The sequence below is a fragment of the Salvelinus sp. IW2-2015 genome, linkage group LG1 (assembly GCF_002910315.2).
Source record: "Salvelinus sp. IW2-2015 linkage group LG1, ASM291031v2, whole genome shotgun sequence".
Classification (NCBI taxonomy): Eukaryota; Metazoa; Chordata; class Actinopteri; order Salmoniformes; family Salmonidae; genus Salvelinus; species Salvelinus sp. IW2-2015.
In genome coordinates this window covers 22,326,078-22,350,392 of record NC_036838.1, presented here as the reverse complement: position 1 = coordinate 22,350,392, position 24,315 = coordinate 22,326,078, and the positions used below count along the sequence as shown (strand labels likewise).

Here is a 24,315-nt window from a genome sequence, read left to right as displayed (position 1 = left end):
TTGTCGTGGTAATTCTATGAAAGTGTAGATGCGATCACCATATAAGTTCAAAGATGAAAAAGCCTGGAAGGAGGAGAGATGACTAGAAACGATTCGGTTGGCCGTTTTGTGTGTGGATTAATTGTAGGAGTAGAGGACCTTGTGCATTTCGGGTAAAATAACAACTCAATGTTTATATCCCAGGACAAATTAGCTAGCAACAGCAAGCTAGCTAAATAGGACAAATTAGCTAGCAAGTGCAAGCTAACTAGCTAATTGCCATACATGTTTAATTCTTTTCGACCTGTCCCCAAATTAATGTCATTGCTTCAGAGTTTGTTTTGATATTTTAACCTGCGTGTCGTGATCGCATTTGGTGTCGGAAGACAAAATAAATGTATGCATGATGGCACACGCGCGCAGCCGYTTTGGGTTCCGTATTAGCGTCGAAATGAGACCATTACTCTTGACACTCAGTGGAATTTAGCCTAATTCAAAACATTTTAATAGGTCTAAATTCTGCAACGAGTGCAGGTTGACAGTGCAAGTGATCGCAGTCAAAAATGGGCCTAAATAGGCTAATGTGTTTTGAAAATAGCTCCACTAGTGTTTACAAGGTCAAACTGCCACTCAAGGTGCACTTTTTCAATGACCTGCTACTACCGTGTCTAGACTCTGGGGCAATAGAAACTGTCCTACACCCTCTAGAATGGTAAAGAGTTCATGTCCAACASCCCTCAGTTGTTAGATAGGGCCTAAATATTTACCCTAGCATCTGATGTTATTTACATCAATAGCTAGGCTTATGCTAGTGTTATCCAGAGGCGTTGCTAGGATTTCAGGACATTGGGGGGAAAAAACTATTTAAAATTTCAAAAGCTAAATGTATCAATCTAGTGCACTTTGAGATGAACATCGAGTGAGATTAAATCTACTAAGAATGRCGAAGAAAGTAAAATCAACTCATGTCAATTCTATTCAAAAGTCAATACAATACAAGACATTCTGGGAACTTGCACCATACCACCTGCCACAGCAGACACTGCCAGTRCCAATTACAGTAGCTGTGGGTCTCTCTACGCTGGAACACACATCTACAGTGTATTGCCAAAAACCTCCATACCACTCAACAACTGACTTGTCCAATGAGCCAAACTGCTTAGAGTCACTCTCTCTCTGAAAATGATATCARAATCGAATGACTAAGTTACTTTATCTTTCAAAGGAGAGATGTGGCAGACTTTAACGCCAAAGTACAGTGCATTCCACTAAACACAATCATTTTCTGTACTATATTTACRGCCCTATTAAAACATTTGTTTTAGAATAGGACCCTGGGTGTATCTGAAACAAATCTGTAAATAGATTTGATGATGCTTTGGAATCTGGCTTTATAAACAAGACAAAGATATGTCAAATCAGCAAATGCCTGAATTAAGTATGCTTTCAAGTTATTGAAARGCACCATACCGGTAATGGAAAATTCCAGAAAGCAAAAGGAAGAATATCAGGCAATCATTGTTTATTTAATCTTTCTGAGAACAGAAGATATGTTTCTGAGAGTCTTAGCTTTCAGGAATGGAGTCATAATTGTTAATAGCCCAAACCGTTCCAAGGCTGGAGCCAAATTCATAGGAAGAAGATCACAATTGCATTAGCATTTTGCCACGGCAGCAGCTACACTTCCTGGGGTCCAAACACATTAAAGCACTTACATTACATACAAAACAAAAGATAAAACAGTACATCATATAACATTATTACACCACTACATATCTACAATACAAAATGTACAATACCACCATACAACAATATATGTGTGTGCCTCTTCACAGTCCCCGCTGTTCCATAAGGTGTATTTTTACCAGTAAATTATTTTTTTTGATTCTACTGCTTGCATTTAGTTACCGGATGTGGAATAGCCAAATTCCACGTATAGATTTCCACGTAGTCATGGCTCTATGTAGTACTGTGCGCCTCCCATAGTCTGTTCTGGACTTGGGGATTGTGAAGAGACCTCTGGGGCATGTCTTGTGGGGTATGCATGGGTGTCCGAGCAGTGTGCTAGTAGTTTGAACAGACAGCTCGGTACAATTAATTTCCCCCAGTAATTCTGTGCAGTTTTGTAAAAGTCCTTTCTAATGAGTCATGCGAGACTTGTGAACGTTGTAGAGGGGAATCTTAGCTTTCATTTGTGGGGTCAAAATAGCTAATAGCCCAAACAATTCACACGCTAGAGCCAAATTCATAGGAAATAAACAAACTCAACATGCCACACTGGCTTTAGAAACCGCTGGGTGCAAAGTTAWACAGCCTGTCCGCCCCTTCCGATGCGTCTGCATGGTCCTAAAGCATGCTGAATAATATTTATTTATTTTTTACAGCAGGCAATTTCACAATTCTTCAACCATCAAAAGGTTCAGGGCTGCACTGTGCCACACCCTTTTATCKATTTAGCTGATATCCTGTTTTTATTAAATGGATCACTAAATTTCCTTTGCAAGTTTGGGTAGAAAACCGATGAAAATAAATTGTGTGGTCATCACAATTCAAGCCAGTCGTCCATGAAAGCAATCAATTAGCTTAATTTCTRAGATCAAATTATATTTCAACAAAATAACATTTCAGGAACGCTAATCTTATCTGTTTCTAACTACAGAAACAGATATCCTATTGATTCCTGTTTACAAACAAAAATTAAAGCAGGAAGCACAAGTGACTGTCAATAAAGAAGTGGTCAGATGACGCAGATGCTAAGCTACAGGACTGTTTCGCTAGCACAGACTGGAATACATTCCGAGATTCTTTCCGATGGCATTGAGGAGTACATCACATCAGTCACTGGCTTCATCAATAAGTGCATCGATGACGTCATCCCACAGTGACTGTACGTACATACTAGAGGTGCGATCCGATTATGATTTTTCAACGCCGATACCGATTATTGGAGGACCAAAATAAGCTGATACCGATAATCGGCCAAATGTATTTATTTTTATTATATATATATATATATATATATACACACACATACAGTTGAAGTCGGAAGTTTACATACACTTAGGTTGGAGTCATTAAAACACGTTTTTCAACCACTCCACAAACTTCTTGTTTACAAACTATATTTTTGTAAGTCGGTTAGACATCTACTTTGTGCACAAGTAATTTTTCAACAATTGTTTACAGATGATTTCACTTATAATTCACTGTATCACAATTCCAGTGGGTCAGAAGTTTACATAACTAAGTTGACTGTGCCTATAAACAGCTTGGAAATTCCAAAATTATGTCATGCTTTAGAAGCTTCTGATAGGCTAATTGACATATTTGAGTCAATTGGAGGTGTACCTGTGGATGTATTTCAAGGTCTACCTTCAAACTCAGTGCTCTTTGTGTGACATCATAGGGAAAATCAAAAGAAATCAGCCAAGACCTCAGAAAAAAATTGTCTGGTTCATCCTTGGGAGTAATTTCCAAATGCCTGAAGGTACCACGTTCATATGTACAAACAATAGTACGCAGTATAAGCACCATGGGACCACGCAGCCGTCATACTGCTCAGGAAAGAGACGTGTTCTGTCTCCTAGAGATCAACGTACTTTGGTGTGAAAAGTGCAAATCAATCCAAGATCAACAGCAAAGGACCTATCTATCCACAGTAAAAACCAGTCCTATATCGACATACCTGAAAGGCCGCTCAGCAAGAAAGAAGCTACTGCTCCAAAACCACCATAAAAAGCAGACTACGGTTTGCAACTGCACATGGGACAAAGATCATACTTTTTGCCACAAAGTTGTGGCAAAATGGCTTAAGGACAACAAAGTCAAGGTATTGGAGTTGCCATCACAAAGCCCTGACCTCAATCCCATTGAAAATTTGTGGGCAGAACTGAAAACGCGCGTGAGCGAGCAAGGATGCCTACAAACCTGGCTCAGTTACACCAGCTCTGTCTGGAGGAATGGGCCAAAATTCACCCAACTTATTGTGGGAAGCTTGTGGTAGGCTACCTGAATGTTTGACCCAAGTTGAACAATTTGAAGGCAATGCTACCAAATACTAATTGAGGGTATGTAAACTTCTGACCCACTGGGAATGTGATAAAAAACTGAAATAAATCATTCTCTCTACTATTATTCTGACATTTCACATTCTTAAAATAAAGTGGTGATCCAAACTGACCTTAGACAGGGAATTTTTACTTGGATTAAATGTCAGGAATTGTGATGCCAAATACATTTAAACTAGTTTAAGGTGTATGTAAACTGCCAACTTCAACTGTATGTACAGTATGTATATATACTTGAAATAATGACAATTACGACAATACTGAATGATCAATGAACACTTTAACTTATAAATACATAAAATCTATTTAGTTTCAAAAATGAACATGCTCAATTTGGTTTAATGCAAAAACAGTGTTGGAGAGAGAAAGTAAAAGTGCAATATGTGCCATGTAAAACATTTAGGTTCCTTGCTCAGAACATATGTAAGCTGGTGACTCAATATTCCCAGTAAAGAAATATTAGGTTGCAGTTATTATATGGATTAAGACGGTCGACTATTTCTCTCTATACCATTTGTATTTCATATACCTTTGACTATTGGATGTTCTAATAGGCACTTTAGTATTGCCAGCCTAATCTCAGGAGCTGATAGGCTTGAAGTCAAACAGCACTGTGATCAAGCATTGCCTAAGACGCTTGGCAAACACAGAAAAGTTTGAGTGAATGCTTACGAGCCTGCTGCTGCCTACCACCGTTCAGTCAGACTGCTCTATCAAATATCAAATCATAGACTTAATTATAATATAATAACACACATACGATCCTTAGGTCATTAATATGGCCAAATCCGGAAACTATAATTTCGAAAACAAAACGTTTATTCTTTCAGTGAAATACGGAACCGTTACGTATTTTATCTAACGGGTGGCAACCCTAAGTCTAAATATTGCTGTTACATTGCACAACCTTCAATGTTATGTCATAATTATGTAAAATTCTGGCAAATTAGTCCGCAACGAGCCAGGTGGCCCAAACTGTTGCATATACCCGGACTCTGCGTGCAATGAACGCAAGAGAAGTCACACAATTCCCCTAGTTAATATTGGCTGCTAACATGAATTTCTTAACTAAATATGCAGGTTTAAAAAAAATATACTTCTGTGTATTGATTTTAAGAAAGGCAAAAGATGTTTATCGTTAGTCACATTCGTGCACCGATTGTGCTTTCTTCGAATGCGCCTTTGATAAATCACAGGTTTGGCGAAGCAGGCTGTGATTCGATGATAAATGAACAGGCACAGCAACAGGACAAGCTAGTTAACCTAGTAATATCATCAACTATGTGTAGTTAACTAGTGATTGTGTGAAGATTGATTGTTTTTTTATAAGATAAGTTTAATGCTAGCTAGAAACTACCCTTGGCTCCTTGCTGCACTCGCGTAACAGGTTGTCACCCTGCCACGCAGTTTCCTCGTGGAATGCAATGTAATCGGCTATAATCGGCATCCAAAAATGCAGATTACCGATTATGAAAACTTGAAATCGGCCATGCCGATTAATCGGTCGACCTCAAGTACATACCCCAACCAGTAGCCATGGATTACAAACAACATCCGCACTGAGCTAAAGGCTAGAGCTGCCGCTTTCAAGGAGCGGGACTCTAACCTGGAAGCTTATAAGAAATCCCACTATGCCCGCCGACGAACCATTAAACAGACAAAGCGTCAATACAGGACTAAGATTGAATCGTACTACACCGGCTCCGACGCACGTCGGATGAGTTTGCAAATTATTAGACTCCAAAGGGAAGCACAGCTGCAAGCTGCACATTGACAGGAGCCTACCAGACGAGCTAAATTACTTCTATGCTCGCTTCGAGGCAAGTAACAAGCAGACCAACAGTGTTCTTGGGCACAGGGACTAAGGTAACCTGCATAAATGACTACCGACCCGTAGCACTCACGTCTGTAGTCATGAAGTGCTTTGAAATGCTGGTCATGGCTCACATCAACACTATTATCCCAGAAACCCTAGACCCACCCTAAATTGCATACCGCCCCAACAGATCCACAGATGATGCTATCTCTATTGCACTCCACACTGCCCTTTCCCACATGGACAAAAGGAACACCTATGTGAGAATGCTATTCATTGACTACAGCTCAGCGTTCAACACCATAGTGCCCTCAAATCTCATGACTAAGCTAAAGGCCCTGGGACTAAACACCTTCCTCTGCAACTGGATCCTGGACTTCCTGACAGGCCTCCCCCAGGTGGTAAGGGTAGGTAACAACATACCCGCCACGCTGATCCTCAACACGGTGGAGCCTCAGGGGTGCGTGCTCAGTCCCCTCRTGTACTCCCTGTTCACTCATGACTGCATGGCACGACTCCAACACCATCATTATGTTTGCCGATGACAACAGTGGTAGGCCTGATCACTGACAACGACGAGACAGCCTATAGYGAGGAGGTCAGAGWCTTGGCCGTGTGGTGCCAGGTCAACAACCTCTCCCTCAACGTGATCAAGACAAAGGAGATGATTGTGGACTACAGGAAAAAGACAGAGCACACCCCCATTCTCATCAACAGTGCTGCAGATGAACAGGTTGAGAGCTTCAAGTTCCTTGGCGTCCACATCACCAACAAACTATCATGGTCCAGACACACCAAGACAGCCGTGAAGAGGGCACGACAAAACCTGTTCCCCCTCAGGAGACTGAAAATATTTGGCATTCGTCCTCAGAAGGTTCTACAGCTGCACCATCGAGAGCATCCTGACTGGTTGCATCAGTGCCTGGTATGGCAACTGCTCGGCCTCTGACCGCAAGGCACTACAGAGTGTAGCGCGTACGGCCCWGTACATCACTGGGGCCAAGCTTCCTGCCATCCAGGACCTCTATACCAGGCGGTGTCAGAGAAAGGCCCTAAAAATTGTCAGACTCCAGCCACCCTAGTCATAGACTGTTCTCTCCTACCATACAGCAAGCGGTACGGGAGCGCAAAGTCTTGGTCCAAAAGGCTTCTTAATAGCTTCTACACCCAAGCCATAAGACTCCTGAACAGCTAATCAAATGGCTACCTAGACTATTTGCATTGTCCCCTCCCACACACTTTTACACTGCTGCTACTCTGTTTTATCTATGCATAGTCAATTTAACTCCACCTATATGTACATATTACCTCAATTACCTCGACTAACCTGTGCCCCTCCACATTGACTCTGTACCGGTACCCCCTGTATATAGCCTCGCTGTTATTTTACTGCTGCTCTTTAATTAGTTATTTTTTTTACTTAACACTTATTTTTGTTAACTGCATTGTTGATTAAGAGTTTGTAAGTAAGCATTTCACTGTAAGTTCTACACCTGTTGTATTTGGCGCATGTGACAAATAAAATTTGTTTTTTGGTGGCATGACCCTGTATCAATCCCCCCCAATCACTACTAGACTCCTCTTTGCGAGGAGCAGTGATGAGCCCAGACATGACAAGACGGGGTCGGGGCAGCCCTGTCGGCATGCTAGGGCAGTCCAGGTCTGACGAGTCAATGTCAGATCGAGGCAAGCAGCTTCTGCTTTGCACTTGAGTAGTCAAGACATAACAAGCCGAGCTCGGTGGAGAGGAAACTGCATTCTGGGATAGCGCATAGTGGGGCGAGACCAATGCAACTGCTCACACTGAAGCAGTCCAGACATGACTAGTCAGCTCCCTTTGTACACAGCTGCACACAACTCATTTATATGATGACACGCCACGCTCTGCCATAGGCCTACTTCCTACTTGGAGTATTGCCGTTGTCAATCTATCCATTCCTTCKTTTCTTGACATAATGTTGATATTTGACCATGTTATCACACTGATGTTATCTTCTTTGACCCAAATAATGAAAACCACAGTCTGTTCCCTTTTTGTAAGCTGTTGAATGTTATCCATGTTGCTGGCTGTGACCGACAGTGAGCATARATGTAGCTTTTATAAATAAAGCTTATGTGTATTAGGCCATATTCTATACATATAACATATCTCCACTTTCACCATGATTAAGTCAGGTCTCATGAGAATTAAATAAAGACTCAAGTTGCCCTACATTCTCAAGCTTTGGTGCAAATATCYGCTAATGATGAAACACAAATGGCATCAAATGACAGTTGTCTCCAGCTTAATAAAATCCCTGGTTTCAAAAGGTAAAGTGACAGAATGTAGCAAATTTTCCTGAATGACTCCTGCTTTGCCAAATGTCTTTTCTGTGTTTAGTAACCTTTATTGATTAGATAATTGAGGAAGCTACAGCATGTCACTACAACACTACCTACAGTATGTGGTAAGTAAATACTAAGGCCCTGCCCTGAAACTAACTTTTTGAAACCAACCTACCTGCATAACTATATTTAGGCTTGACTAAGTCGACTCAGGATCCAGTCAAGCCAGAATAATTAGTATGAGAAGAGGAAATGGGGAGTGCGAGGCAGGGTCAAGCAGTATGATGCTTGTCGAGACTAAATAAAGAATATCTGCTGTGATTTGAATGGGCCTGGCTGTCTAAAGCGATATAATTCRTGCGTTGTGGTCGCACTCAGCCCCCTATCCACCCCACCCCGGCAACAAAGCATTGATCAATATGTACTTTTCAGTGAGGTAGAGCTCACTGGACCGCCTTTTGGRTTTATTTCGCATTGTTACAATGTATGCGTTCACAGAACACACTATCATACGGACTTCCAATAAAAAAACTATGTAGACATTCCTCCTCTCCCCCTTTCTCACCAGCCCCCCTCGAAAAATGTCCCTCCCTGCCTCCAAGCTAGTTGTGTGAATGTTCTGTCGSTACAAACATTATTGTTTGAGCTCCCATGATGATAGCCATGGAACGTTTTTTATTTATTTTTTTAAATCACCTAGCTTCCCTCTCGGCCTTATCGCGCTCATCACCACAACGATGTTCGCCGTGGAATACTTTGCTATGATAATGTGTGGGACAAACCAAAAGTGCTTGTTTGTGACCAAGTAGTCGGACCTTATTACAACTAAATGAAGCACGCTACACTGTAACTAGTGACAAATTACAGTAGAACAAAAACAAAACTCACCACGACTTCCGTTTGGTTTGCACAATCCTGAATATTTACAGTTGTGCAATTCCTTTCTTCCTTTTTCCACGTTAACCCCGGCCCCTGTCTTCACACCCCAGGAACCAATAGTGTGTGTATGTGGGGTGGGGGGCCTGYGTGATATGAACGATCTGGGACAGACCGCCAATTTGGAGGCAACAGATCGCAAGTTTGTTTATGTTAACGAATGACTAGAACGGTCCCAAAAATTCCTCAATGTTCCCGAGGGTGTTCCTAACGAATTGGTGTCTCCGTCTTCCTTGAGCATAGGGGGCGTGAATCCCACTGTTTATTRGCTGTATCCGGGCGGGTCAGCCGTATCTTTTAGTCCGCCATGTTGTCTGCATTAAGGAGGGATGGGAAGCAGAGAATTCCCAGTCCTGGCCCCTCCTCTCCCTCCATAGCGCCGATGCGACATCTGGAGGTGAATCTGTGACATCGTCACGAAACCGAGTCAACAACAGCAGCCCTATGCAGAAGAGCAGGAGTCCACCATCTGGTCATGTCTATCACATAGGCTGCGTTTACACAGGCAGCCCAATTCGGATATGTATTTTTTCACTAATTGATATTTTGACCAATCAGATCTGAAAAATAATATCAGAATTAGGCTGTCTGTGTAAACAACCAATATTGGACAGGCTTATTAATTGCTCATATACTGCACACAATCCCATTTAGTTTACAACAGCAGCTTGCTGTCAACATAGGCCAATGGTGGTCACTAACCCTGGTCCTGTTAGTGGGTGCAGCCTTTTGCTCCAGCCCACTTAGCCCAGCACTACCACACCAGATTCAACTAATCAAGGTCTTGAGACTTGATGCTCAATTGATAAGTTMAATCAGGTGTAGTGCTAGAACAAAAACAAAATAGGACCACGGTTGGTGGGTGAACCACCGTAAGAGGCTTTACTAAAACTCTCAAACTTAACTCTGGACCACAAAGCCAGTTCCACCCCATTTAAAAAAAAATGTTCCCTTCTAGTCAGGGACTGATTTAGCCCTGACACCAGGTATGTGCAATTAATTATCTGGTAGAACAGATGACTCAGGGTAAGAGTGAGTACCCCTGTACTAGAATGTAAATGTTTGACAACTTCAAAGTTCTAAGATGGAAAACAGCACTGTCCCAATCAGCTTTTTTTCTGTAAATGGTATCCATTTCTGGAACTTCCAGATTACTTTAAAATGTTTGCAAGATTTACATACATTTTACTGGAGGTTTCAAACCCAGCATCACACCGTTGCAATTCAATATTTATGCAACACCTAAATGAACAAAAAACAATTACATTTGTCTGCACTAATGTCAGTCAATATATTCAATTACAAAACATTGTGTTAACATTGATTTTCCACACAGRAAAGTATCAGATATAGGAATATGTTTATTACTAATTATGAATGAACAAGTCAATAATGTATATAACACTTATAGTGAATTAAAATAATATAATACATGTATCTTGTATGAATATCTAAACAAGGCCCATTCATTGAAGAACACCACTCTGGTAGAGAATGTGACTTACAAGTTCTATACATCTATTGTTGAATGGGAAAACATTTATTTTGGTACCGTTCAAAAGCCTGAAGGTGTCATCCCCATATTGCCTTCTCTTTTATGTAACCGGTCCTCAATTTCATTGTGCGTATTTTACATATTTTATGTATACTCCTCTGGGTTTGTATGCATTTGAGTCTATGGGTGTTAGCTGTTGTTGAGCATGGGTCGGGAGGATTTAACCTGTTGCGCAGCTGCTTGAGTGGTCAATGCAGAGAGACTAGTTTGAAGGGAGTAAAATAAAGTGTGRGTTRGAGAGGCTAGCTCAGARGGCTAGGTTGGCGATGACAGCTCTGGTGAACTCATCGCTTGTGGCATAGCCCCCCAGGTCTCCTGTGCGCACCTGCCACAAATAAAAGAGCAGTGTCACACACACACACACACACAGGCCCAGTTTCCCCAAAAGCAGCTTAAGGCTGCTCATCCTCTGGGAAACTGGGCCCTGGTCCATTCAGGAAAGACAATGGTCCTCACAAATATATACACAAAACATGACTAGTGTGTAAGAGAGCCTTTTTCACCGCCAAACTCAGACACACATTAGTAGGGTAGAGGAATATTGGCTTATGTTGAAGCAACTCAAGTCCATGGTCGTATGTATACATTTACTCATAAAATAGTTAATGACCAAACATACTAAATAAGAATGGATGACTCAGTAATCTACATTTATGGCTAGCGTAGTCTATGTTGGTCTTTCAACAGATGCTGCACCACTCATCCTACGCCTGGAAAACGAAACAATGCGAGTTTAAATCACACCTTTGATTACATTTTTTGTTGTTGAGAAAACAGGCCAACAAACATTTTCCCATCTTTTATTCTTCAGTATTTGACCATGATAATATATTTAAATACCACAAAAATGTCCATCAGCCATTGTAACAGRTAGGGAACAGGGAAGGAGTGTTATTTCAAAGATACAATATTATAACCACAGTCCTAAAGCCAAAACCATTATAAATAACAACAATTATTTGTCCAGAASAGCACTTTGAAGCATTTATAATACCTTATCACTTACTGACATAAGCCAATACATTTGAAGTCCCAATGACTGACTGACACATGCCAGTCGAAGTCTCTAGTTGAAATGCTACCACTGAGCTCATCAACATAACCAATATATAATTTTATGGACTTTTGGCACAAAGTACAAAGCCAGAGTTGTACAAAGCCAGAGTGAACTCAGGCAAGGTCGTAGGCTCAGGCAAGGTCGTAGGTCGTAGGCTGAGGTTCCAGTGGCTTGTTCYTTTGCAAATTTAATGATGAAAGAGCTTAGCCTGACTGAACAGCCAAACACGATGGATCTCCAAGGTCACAACTCCAGCAAAAAGCTACCAAGATYGTGACCTCTACGATACACATTATMTGCGTTTTACACAGTGGACAAAATATTAAGACATTATTTTTCTTTTAGTAACTAGTGATGACTAGAGTATGCTGATGAGCAACAATGGATCATTTAAAGGTTCTATGAAGCTAGCTACAGATAGCCAATTTCACCGTTTGGTAACGTGTTAGCATCCCTGCTAACGCAACAATATCAAAACATTTGATTGTAAATTCTGAAAATGTTCACCCTTCTCAGGAATGACCTCTACATRCTGCCTCCTTTAAGACAGTGGTGCTGATATGGGTTCGTGAGAAACTTCCATGTTTATGATAACTCAGTGGAAACCAGTGCAGTTTTTTTATTTACAGCAACTAAAACAGTCTTGACGTGACTGTGCACATAATTAAGGTTGTGATTAAGAAGGCCAGTTAAAAAGGATACTGCAAGATACTGGCAATTAAGCTGTTTTTCTACTTACCCAGAGTCAGATGAACTCATGGATACCATTTGTCTCTGCGTACAGAATTAAGGTAGTTCGAGGTAGTTTCAAGAGCCAATYCTAACTAGCGTTAGCGCAATGACCGGAAGTCTACAGCTACGGTAGTCTACGCATATGCTACCACGGTAGCCTTAGTCCAAGCCAAGGAAAGTCTGCACATAGAGTCAAAGGGTTATGAACGACGTACTGTATATGCCTGGCACGACTCAGGACTGTGAAATGGTAGGCCAGATATCCATTGATACAGTGCTGTGGTAGAGATTTCTCAATCGCTTTGGCATTGGTGAATTGTCCTCGTGGCTCGAAACCTGCTTGACCAATACTGCTGAATAACACACGGCCCAACCAGTATGGACTGCGAAGCTGGACTAGTGGAGATCAATGTAATATAAAATCGTATGCTTGTCCACAGCAGAGACAATGAAACAGCTCAGAGGTAGGAGGAAGAGTTTGAGTGGAGGGAAAGYGAGTTAGCTGACAAATAGAAAGTAGACTATAGGGAGTTAGTAAAGCAGACAAAACAGAAGATTCTAGAACAGCTTATAGAAGAGTGCAGCCAACAGCAGAGGTAGTACAAAAGAACAGGCTGACACGGAGGAAAAGAMAGAAGCAGGAAACAGCACCAAGCAGGGGGTGCTCAGTTGGAGAAAGGGTTCAGCAAGGAAAAGACCGGGAGAAAATAGAAGGCCACAGCATAAATGGACGATTTGGTAAAAAAAACAAAAATGACGATAATGATCTGCTTTGGCCAATAATTTTTGAATTTGAGCAAGAGAGAGAAACTAAATAAAGGATACACCGAGCGCGTAAAGAGGAATATGAAAAGAGAGCGGAGGAGAGAGCTGCCAAGAGTGACGTAAGTGTTAGTTTAGTGGGAAAGTGAGCAAAAAAGTTAGTGGGGTAAAGTTTAGGGAATATGGCAATATTGGGTTTACAGTAAAGGGCAGGGCGTTCAGGGGATCGGGACTTCTTTAGTACATGGGTCGGTGGCGGAGGTTCCCCACAACGGCTTGCACAAAGTCCCCGGTCGTGCTGTAACCYCCCAGGTCTCGCGTCCGCACCTGCGACACACACACACGCGCAGACGCACAGGGATAGGGTGCAAGGGAAGAGGAGGAGCAAAGGAGATGGAAAAGGGGAGGGTACTTCAGACACTAGTGGACTGACAAACACCATACTTCACACATTCAGATAACCCGTCCTTCAACACTCAAATTGAAATACCACACTTTGCCCACAACGGCCGTTCTGTCGAACAGAAATCATTCCCCCACACTCCTTCTGCAAAAGGACACCTTCTGTGCCATGGCTGACATGACAGAGCCATACCTTAGCGCAATGGTGTGTTGACCCATGTGCTGCCTAAGAACCATGTTATTAGTTAGGGTTAGTGCTGCTGSTATTAGTTCAAATAAGGTCTGGGACGCACACCACAATTAGTAGGATCTTTGTTACCAGTCAGTTTCTATGGTTACAGAGCTGTGTTCCGTCACCTCACTGTGCCGGCTGAGKACAAGGACAATGTTTAGCAGGACACACACAGAGAGGGGTGTATACGACGCCACCCACGTCGACATGCATAATCAAAAGGCTCCCTCACACACACACACACACACGGATATGGGTTATCGATTGTTAGGTGTAATTTCATGGCTAAATGCAATTTGAGAGAGTCATGAATTGATGTTTGGATCAGAGTATTTGTCTTTTTTTGAATTGACCCACAAAATGCATGGACAAATATGTTATGTTGCTAGAACACTGTTCTTAACCATTCAACTTTAGAATTAGTCATACACTGTATGCGTTTAGACAAACACTCACTCTCCAACACACATGTGCATGCACACAAACCAATAAGATTGAACAGGACGTTGATACAATAGTCACACACACACTTACCTTGCCCTGTTTGATGACCTTCCTGACAGCATCTGACACCATATTGGAGTGGTATTCCAGGCTGTAACACAAAACACAGTCAGTWGAGATTGTGTGCGCGCACACACACTCCACATGTCCCATTGGGAGCAGTGCCCACTCACTTGAGGTGATGGAGCATGTTGGCAGCACTGAGCAGCATGGCCGTGGGGTTGGCGATGTTCCTGCCTACAGCCTGGGCAAAGGGGTGCCGCGCTCCCTAAGAAGGAGAGGAAATGTTTATTTTCAGGCTATTTTACACATGCTTATTGTAGCACTATACTGATGGTTGAACGTCTAATYTAACAAGTGTATGATTGCAGCTGACTGGTTAAGACGGATCTCCGGCAGACAGACACTCACGGTCTCAAACACGGCGTACTCGGCGCTGTAGCTCTCTCCTGGCACCACTCCTGCCCCGCCGACCAGCCCAGCGGCCAGGTTGTCAATGATGTTGCCATAAAGGTTGGGCATCACCAGCACGTCAAACTGGTATGGGTTCTGGACCAGCTACAGAGAGAGGGTGCATWTTTGAGTGAGAGACAGAGAGAGAGAAAGAGACAGAGAGCGCAAGAGAGAGAGCGAGGCATACCTGCATGCAACAGTTGTCTATGATGATGTTCTCATATTTGATCTTGGGATACAGCTCTGCCACCTCAGCACAGCACTGTAAGAACAGGCCATCTGCAAGCTTCCTGTAGAAAGACAGAAGGAGACAAAATCAGATATAGAATGTACATGTCAGTGCAATGGTGCCCAAGTTCTTTGCGCTGTAACATACCTAAAGCCATTTGAATTAAAACAAAAAAAAAAGTAAAATAATTAACAGCTACACAAACACTGTGTTTCTGATTCCACGTGTTGAGTCGGGACCACCTCCGTCCACCATCCTTAGCAGGGCTTGACATTTTTTTTCGGGCAAGTAGGACAGATTTTTGTCTGAAAGCTCCAGTCGCTTCACCACACACACAAAACAAAGTCTAACACCATGCGCCAAAAAAGGTGCCTGAAAATTGTGTTGTATGATGCAAGGAACCACTTTACAAAATAARATTTAMCATCATCATACAGAGAATCAGGACAAAAAGTAATCACGGTATTAACCCATTTTGGTCAATAACAATAAATATCAGAAATATTTATTTTTAATGCAGTTGCTTTCCATTAGTGGCAGGGCTCTAGTCTGACTTTTTCCAGTGCCAAGTAAGACATGAGAGAAGTTAGCCATTTCATCTAACATGTTCAGMGAATGCATGTTGAATATTTTGATGTGCAACAATAGGATCCAGAATGAGCAGATTTCTGCATCTTCATACATTCTGTTTTGCATATTGGCCTAGGCTATATGCTACATAATTCACCACCTGAGGAAGTGGGAATTCAAAACACATTAGCTAGATTTCTAACCATAAATATATTGTTGCTAGATAGCCATGTAATTGATCTAAGAGTAAATTCAATGTCCAACAAATTGTTTATTTATTTCCCCCCACATTGGCAGGCCGAATAGGCTACTTGATGTATTCACCGCAAATGGCGTGCTCCGCTCCACCTGCGCATCATCTCAATACATACTCTGTAAAATGGTGGTATTTTCTCAATATTGAGTGTTGAGAAAAAAATGAATACTCAGAGAGTAGCTGAGACTCCCCTCTCTTTAAACAGCATTTATACATGCTAATAGCTAAATAGATGCCGGCTCGGGTATTCGAACCAGCAACCTTTCAGCTCTAACCACTAGGCTACCTGCCGCCGTAGTTCACTATCGAGACAGCTAGCAAGACTAGGCTATATGGTTGTAATTGGCTATCTAATTAGTCTGTCTCTCTCCTCGAGCAACGGTACATGACTATACAAACCCTGTTTGCTGACCAAAAAGTAGCRGCAACTGGGCAAATAACWCACRAACTAGCAAGGAATATCAACAACCCGCCTCTGGGTTTGATCTCAAAAGTGCATCTCGCGACCGCAGGTGATTAAAAAACCCTTGTACCTTAATGCAATTAAAAAAATTCTACTCATGCGCTTTACAGAGATAGGGAAAACAGTGCAAAATCGTCTAGAGGAAAATTTGATCAGAGTAATTGTTTGACAGTGATTGTGTGATTTTTTTCTTTACTTGTCCATTCAAACAACTTAAAATCTATATTCTGCTTGCCCCACAATTATATATTTTTTTACTTGTCCCAGACAAGAGGGCAAGTGTTAATGTCGAGCCCTACATAAACAGTTGGGTTGGCTGTAGTTGGATAGATGTGTAGAAGCCTTTAAAATGAGGTTGCTTATTTGGCAGCGAGACTCACATGATGTTGGCCTTGTGGACCGCCGTGACCTTGCTGCGACCCTTCTTGGTGGCGTAGTCGAAGGCAAACTTGGCGATGCGCCGAGACTTCTCCCTAGTGATGATCTTCAGACATTCAATCACTCCAGGCACGCTCTGAGAGACAGAGGGCACAGAGTTCAGACCAGGACACACTTCCATCTGACCATGGTTTGACCATGGTGTTGGAGTGCTTAAATGTGGTCATTTTCTGCCCAGTGTACACAGGCACACGGCGATGCGGACTGGAGCTTGATTTGGCCTCTGCATGCCTCCGAAGGCTCTGCAATTGCGTCAAACCCTCCAATACGAAGCCTCCGCCCACATTTTCGGATCAAGCATAAACTGTCTTTTAGGCGTGAATGTTGAAATTAAATTGGGATCCTTAACGTTAAGATAAATCCCTAACCGATTTCAATTTCCYCAACAACTAAGAGTGTTGGAGTGCGAGGCTCAACTTCTCCCCTGTTTAGTTTCCCTGGCTACCACACTGAACAGCGTGAAGCAAACCCGTGCACAGATACTGTGTGAGAGCGAAGTGTTGCATCTCGCTCATCTCAATATCCTAGTCTATTCATTGATGATAGGCCCTGCTTTACTGAAGTTGTGAGCCCAAAAATGGCGAGGTACAGCATTTCATTGCGAGAGACAGCTTTGGACTGCCGATAGATAGGTCTAGTGCACGGTTCTGACTGGCTGCCTGGTAGCCGACCTTCCTATACTGTGCACCTCCCCTCTCTCCACCCTCGCCATGAAAGATGCGAGTGTTTGTGTTCTCAGAAGTACACCAACTAATCAGTGTCCTCCATTCCAAAAAATACTGAATCCTACGAGTTGATTCCTGGCGGAATAGAATCTTAACACTCATAAATGGGAGTCGATACCGGCAGTCAACGGACCAATTATTTTGGAATCTATTCTCCACCACGTCATCATTGTTAATAGTAGGAAAAATGGCAGAGAAAGTTAAATGGTACTTTAAGAAGTTAAATGAAGTAAATGCAAACTTTGCGAGGTGGAATTGAGGTACAGTAATTGTAGTACAGCTGCAATGCTTAACCATCTGAAAGGGATGCACCCTGAGACCCAAACGGTTGCCAGCAGCAGCACAGCTGCATTGTAAATTCATGTGGAATTCTATAAATTTTTCTTAACGTTTTAACGGAAAAAAGTAGCGCCCGCTTTACTTAAAGTAACTAATATTACTCAAACTTGAAAAGTAATGTTACAGGAATAATATTACTTTTGAGTAACGGAGTAATGTAACGCATTACTTTTGAAACACGTTACACCAACACTGGTTGTGATAGATGATTTCATGTAAAAATGTGTGTATTACCCATACAACCAACTAAAAAATGGTTAGATTTCAAATGAGGACTGGGTAAACTGGTTTTAGCTAGCCAGGCCGGGGGAGTGGCGATTTCCATTTAGGACCAATGAAATGGTCATAAGTGGGCAAACTTCACCCACCTAACACCCTAGTCGAGCTGAAACCAACACACCCATTAGTTGTGGCAGTGTGTGGTGATGTACCTCGTGRTCCAGAGAGCTGTACTCTCCCTCAGTCTGCTCTCGGATGATGACCAGGTCCAGGTTGTTGTGGCGGGTGCTATAGCCYGGCAGGCTGTTCACGTGTACCACATTTGCAAACAGGTCCAGCCTACGCCTGAGCAGAGCACAGGAGGGAGGGAGGGGCTCACTAATAAGGACAGCCAGCCACACACTAAGAGTTCTCATAACAATATAAATGTATTGTGTTGGATTCATGCGAGATCTATTATGGCCTTACCTAATTTTCATRTCAAAGCCAGCCAGCTCCCCTTTGAACTCCATGGGGGTGTTAATCTTTCCTGCACACACAGAGAAAAGAAAAACACTCAGTCAGAACACACTGATATGGTAAAAGCAGACAAGAGGAATCAAATCCCCAACAGAGGAGACAAGTTAGTTACCTTTCATGGCCACCCTGTTGGTCTTCATGGAGGCCAACACCTGCTCCAGCTTCTCGTCGCTGTCCATATGTTGCACCTCACTTAGGTGGAACTCCTCAAACTCCACTGGGACGTCACCCGCCTGGAGAGGGAGGGAGGGAAGGAAGGAAAGAGAAAGGCAGGGTTAAGGGTAGAACCAAGGAAATAAGACAAGGGGACGAGAAACAGGATGGACATATCGAGGATAAATAAAAGGAGTGAGCGAATGAAGGCAGGCCCCAAAAAAATTGTTTAAGACTCCAGTCACACAAGTCATAGACTGTTCGCACGGCAAGTGGTACCGGAGTGCCAAGTCTAGGACCAAAAGGCTCCTACCCCCAGGCCATAAGACTGCTGAAGAATTAATCAAAGGTGGCCACCGGACTATTTACATTGACCCCCCACATCCCCTTTGTTTTTATTATCTAGCATAGTCACTTTACCACTACCTACATGTACAAATTACCTCAAATAACCTGTACCCCAGCACATTGACTTGGTACCGGTACCCCCGTATATAGCCTCGTTATTTTATTGTGTTACTTTTTCTTAACTCTATATTCTTGAACTGCATTGTTGGTTAAGGGCTCGTAAGTAAGCATTTTTTTATTTTTATTTATTTTTATTTATTTTATTTAACCAGGTAGGCAAATTGAGAACACGTTCTCATTTACAATTGCGACCTGGCCAAGATAAAGAAAAGCAGTTCGACACATACAACAACACATAGTTACACATGGAGTAAAACAAACATATAGTCAATAATACAGTGAAAAAAAAAAAAAAAAGTCTATATACAATGTGAGCAAGTGAGGTGAGATAAGGGAGGTGAAGGCAAACAAATATATGTAAAATAAATAAAAATATAAAAGGCCATGGAGGCGAAGTGAGTACAACACAGCAAGTAAAATAAAAACTTTAAAAAAACAATGGAATGGTGGTTTGCAGTGGAAGAAAGTGCAAAGTAGAGACAGAAATAATGGGGTGCAAAAGGAGCAAAATAAATATAAATAAATACAGTAGGTAAAGAGGTAGTTGTTTGGGCTAAATTGTAGATGGTATGTACAGGTGCAGTAATCTATGAGCTGCTCTGACAGCTGGTGCTTAAAGCTAGTGAGGGAGATAGGTGTTTCCAGTTTCAGAGATTTTTGTAGTTCGTTCCAGTCATTGGCAGCAGAGAACTGGAAGGAGAGGCGTCCAAAGGAAGAATTGGTTTTGGGGGTGACTAGAGAGATATACCTGCTGGAGCGCGTGCTACAGGTAGGTGCTGTCTATGGTGACCAGCGAGCTGAGATAAGGGGGGACTTTACCTAGCAGGGTCTTGTAGATGACCTGGAAACCAGTGGTTGGGCGACGAGTATGAAGCGAGGGCCAGCCAAACGAGAGTGTACAGGTCCGAGTGGTGGGGTAGTATATGGGGCTTTGGTGACAAAACGGATGGCACTGTATAGACTGCATCCAATTATTGAGTAGGGTTTTGGAGGCTATTTTTGTAAATGACATCACCGAAGTCGAGGATTGGTAGGATGGTCAGTTTTACAAGGGTATGTTTGGCAGCATGAGTAAAGGATGCTTTGTTGCGGAATAGGAAGCCAATTCTAGATTTGACTTTGGATTGGAGATGTTTGATGTGAGTCTGGAAGGAGAGTTTACAGTCTAACCAGACCTAGGTTTTTGTAGGTGTCCACATTCTAAGTCAGAGCCGTCCAAAGTAGTGATGTTGGACAGGCGGGCAGGAGCAGGCAGCGATCGGTTGAAATTTCACGGTAACGTCTACACCTGTGCTATTTGGCGCGTGTGACAAATAAAATGTTTGTATTTGAATGGACTATAAACGTTATGAATTAGTCTTGCATATTCAGTTATCAATGAACACAGAAAGTATTGGATTGAGCGCAGCGCATGCTTGGCGCATGTTTCTGTCAAAAGTGAATTCCATTCCCACATGGGCCACATAATGTGTGTATTGACTGCTGAGACAGGGTCACAAGCATGAGGGTGAGGTGGGGTGGTGGCCTAAGTAATAGCATACTCGGAGGAGAATGTGCTAAGGAGATGAGTCAGCTATATGTCAACAGAGAACAACACATCCACACCAATCTGCACTCTCAGTCACATTGTCACGCCAGGTCAGCATGAGAAAGTGGAGCCACCATAATGTACATACCTTAAACACCTCCTTGACAGCAGTCATCAGTTCAGGTCCTACTCCGTCCCCGGGCACCATGGTGACTTGAATGTGGCGTCGGCGCGGGCCGGGGGTGCCTCAGGCCCACCCAGACTGCGGTCATATTGAGGGACCGGGCAGCCAGCTGCTGCCACCACGGACCAGTGCCAGTAAGGCCCTAGACCAGGACACAATAGTTAATTAGTAGGTCCACTGTATAAAGTAAGCATAATCAGAGGTCTGGTTGTCGTTATAGTAATGTGTATTATCTGCCAGTGGCTTATTCTTTTTATTTTATTTTTTATCATTCTATAAACATTTTGGATATGCTTGGTCGGTCATTTTCAACATACTTTCGTGTCCTTCATCAGCAAACTACATCATACCTAAACACACTTTCATTCTAAATGTAAAATGTTGGCATGAACAGAGACTGTCAGGTGGAATGGACGTCACGATTATCAGACAATTACAACAGACTTTAACTAGCCAGCTAACCCTGCTTATACAATGCCGAAAAGCTGTTCGTACCATTTTGTTTGAACAACAGGAGAAAAAGTCAACAAATCAAGTTAATCAACTGTCCAAGGACCAGGTTAGACGAACCTCTTGATTTCAGGCTATTACGGTGTGATGAAGTATAGCTGTGGGCTCCGGTTACTTATTACATGTGTGTTCGAAGCACTGCATCACCGGTAGGTTGGTCACATTGTTTGTATCCAACTAGCTACAGTATGTGTATTGCGGAAGCTGCTAGTTAATCTTGCAGTAAGGACTAGTGATCGTATCTGTCGAAATAACAACTATAATATTCTTCTACATTTGGAAATGTATGCAAAACTGGAGATTCCACCACGTAGGTGTAGATATGGCAATAGGCGACTTTTGGGACATTTGGCAGGGTTGTCTCCCCAGCTGGTCTCCGGCAAGTTGAAAGGACATACAGAGCATTTGGAAAGTATTCAGACCTCTTGACTTATTCCATATTTTGTTACATTACAGTATTATTAGAAAATGGATGAACGTTTTTTCCCTCAATATACACACACAATACCCCACAATGACAACATTCCACAGGCCACAATCGTCTGAACAACTATGCGAAGGAGATGTGTTTCATGCTGCATGAGGCAAATGGTGGTCACACCAGATACTGACTGGTTCTCTGATCCACGACCCTACCTTTATTTTTAAGCTGTCTGTGACCAACAGATGCATATCTGTATTCCCAGTCATGTGAAATCCATAGATTTGCGTCTAATGAATTTGTTTAAATTGACTGATTTTCTTATATGAACTGTAACTCAGTAAAATCGTTGAAATATAGTTACGCGACATATCTAAGAGTAGCAAATTAGATTAACTTATCTCGRTAGCCAGCCAGCTAACATCAGCTTACGCTAGTATAATGTGATAGCTTTACCATCTGTGTTAGCAGGTCGGGTAAGAAATTAGTGGCAGAATAAGTATTATGCAAATAATTTGTTGTTGTGACAGTAAAGTATGTTAATAATGACATGTGAGGCTGCTGAGAAGGCTAATTGAAGATGACCAACAACAAAAAACACACAAAAAAACGTGTCAGTTTACTCAGGAAGCCGCCAAAGTTAGTCTACTTACATGGGAGTAACCGGAGTACCCTACTGCTATACACCTACTCAGGGTGTGGTCACGTTTAGCTACATCTATTCCACAAGTTTAAGTCCATTTGCACATTTTTCATGCGACTGACATGCGGTAATGATAAATAGCTTAAATAGCTTACAGTTCTTGGAATCTGTTTTAATTGTGATAGGCTCATGTTTTACCTGTACTGCATTACCCCAATACTTATTTTGCCAGTAAGCTACCCAGTACTGGACCATAACTGTACTGACTTTCACCCCTGGGTTTAACCTACTAACCTAATATGCCAGACATACACCACACGATTTTGRCACGTTTATGCAGTCCCAGACTCATTTTCATGATCGAGGTGAAATCCTTTGAACTTTGGCTAGGATCAGTATGTCGGGAKTCGCTTAATTTGACTTGGTTAAGGACGCACCGACGATGGCTSTTCCATTTTCCAGACCCCTGTTGGATGTCCAGATAATTTTCTGACATGTCAGAAGTGTTGGTCATGTATCTTGTAGTGTGAGCAGTGCWACGAAGCGATTGGGCAAGGACCGCTGCCAATAGCCAATGAGCACTCAGCATTTGAGACCAAACAATGACAGCGAAGAGAATAGCMACAACACCCACCGTGTGGACAGAGGTGATGGAAGACAGATTAGTGGAGCTGTGGAGAACGCAGCTGCCTTTTCGATGGGCCAGTTCATTTTACTTGGCCCGGTGCTACGGACGAGCGGCGTTAACTAATTTTAGACAATTCCATTGGTCCTTAAGTGAAACCTCCACCCAAATGGGGCACGGGCCATGCAAAACTAACTCCACCAAAAATATATGAAATAATATATGAAATTAAGTCCATATTCTGAGCCTCTGACTCTCTTTATGTTTCTGCACASTAATAAAAGCAGCTCAGTGTTTGCGTATCGGCATTTTTTTCCTCTGGCAACTAAGAAAACGCAGGGGGGTGAACTAGACTAGGTTATCATCTTAGCGTAACGTGAGCACCCACGTCCTGGGTTTTAAGATGGATGGAATGAAAGGTTTGGGACTGGGAAATTGGAAAATGTGAGCACGTTCAAGTTGTTCAAATTTTATAAATCGTGTAACGTTACTAGTGTATGTCCAGCATAACTGAAGCTGTGGTCTGAAGCTGATAACCATGAGACATCAATCCGTTAGCAGGTTGTTCATTGATACGTTGTTAGATTGCTGGTTAACGTTAGTGACAACAGTCAATGGCATGTGAATGCGACATCCATTCAATTTCAACCTCAACCTGGCTGCGTATCTTAGTTAGCTAGGTAGGTAACCGACTAGCCGTATRGTAGTTATGATAACTAACGTTAGCTTTCTGTCTGTAACTTACCAGTCCTAGGAGCTAGCCAGCTATGGACATTATCCTGTCGCATTACCATTGGTGACTAACGTTATAAACTGCTTAATATAAATTCCCCTAACAAAACAACGGTAGTCATKAATAACACATACGAAAAGTTTTACGTCACACGAAACACTGTCCACAATTTGATGGCTGTAAACATCATCTACCGACTCACCTTGGCCAATGTTACAACGCTTCCTCTCAAGGCGGCAGCCATCATGATCCACAAACCAGAAAGAATGTGGAGGAAATGAATTCTTCTTCGATGAGGTTTAAGCGCAGTTGGCATCCAATAAATGTTGTATTGCCGCCACCTACTACACTGGAGTACAACTTCCTTACACTTTGGTTGAAAAAATAAATAAACAAATACCCTACCATCTAACGCTACACTCACAAAAKWWCTTACTCCACTAATTAAATCTATTTAGTCCTACCTCAGGCC

At 42.3% G+C, this 24,315-nt stretch overlaps 2 protein-coding genes across 6 annotated transcripts in view; both read right to left on the bottom strand.

The window, feature by feature from the left end:
* The window catches only part of LOC111962568 (receptor-type tyrosine-protein phosphatase alpha-like), a 59,422-nt gene extending 49,982 nt beyond the window's left edge, over positions 1–9,440 (bottom strand). For all 5 annotated transcript variants that reach the window (XM_023985731.2, XM_023985746.2, XM_023985764.2 and 2 more), the window contains exon 1: positions 9,076–9,440. The gene's annotated coding sequence lies outside the window, so the exon portion shown is untranslated. The remainder of the gene's footprint in view (positions 1–9,075) is intronic.
* Positions 9,441–10,464: 1,024 nt separating this feature from the next.
* On the bottom strand, positions 10,465–24,102 carry LOC111962559 (isocitrate dehydrogenase [NAD] subunit beta, mitochondrial-like). Its single transcript, XM_023985721.2, is given in 13 exon segments — positions 10,465–11,003; positions 14,398–14,458; positions 14,541–14,635; positions 14,779–14,925; positions 15,008–15,110; positions 16,719–16,852; positions 18,272–18,404; positions 18,528–18,588; positions 18,691–18,811; positions 20,876–20,940; positions 20,943–20,993; positions 20,996–21,053; positions 24,046–24,102. Coding segments are annotated over 13 exon segments (1,152 nt in total). The 5' UTR covers positions 24,091–24,102; the 3' UTR covers positions 10,465–10,925.
* Between the last annotated feature and the right edge of the window lie 213 nt (positions 24,103–24,315).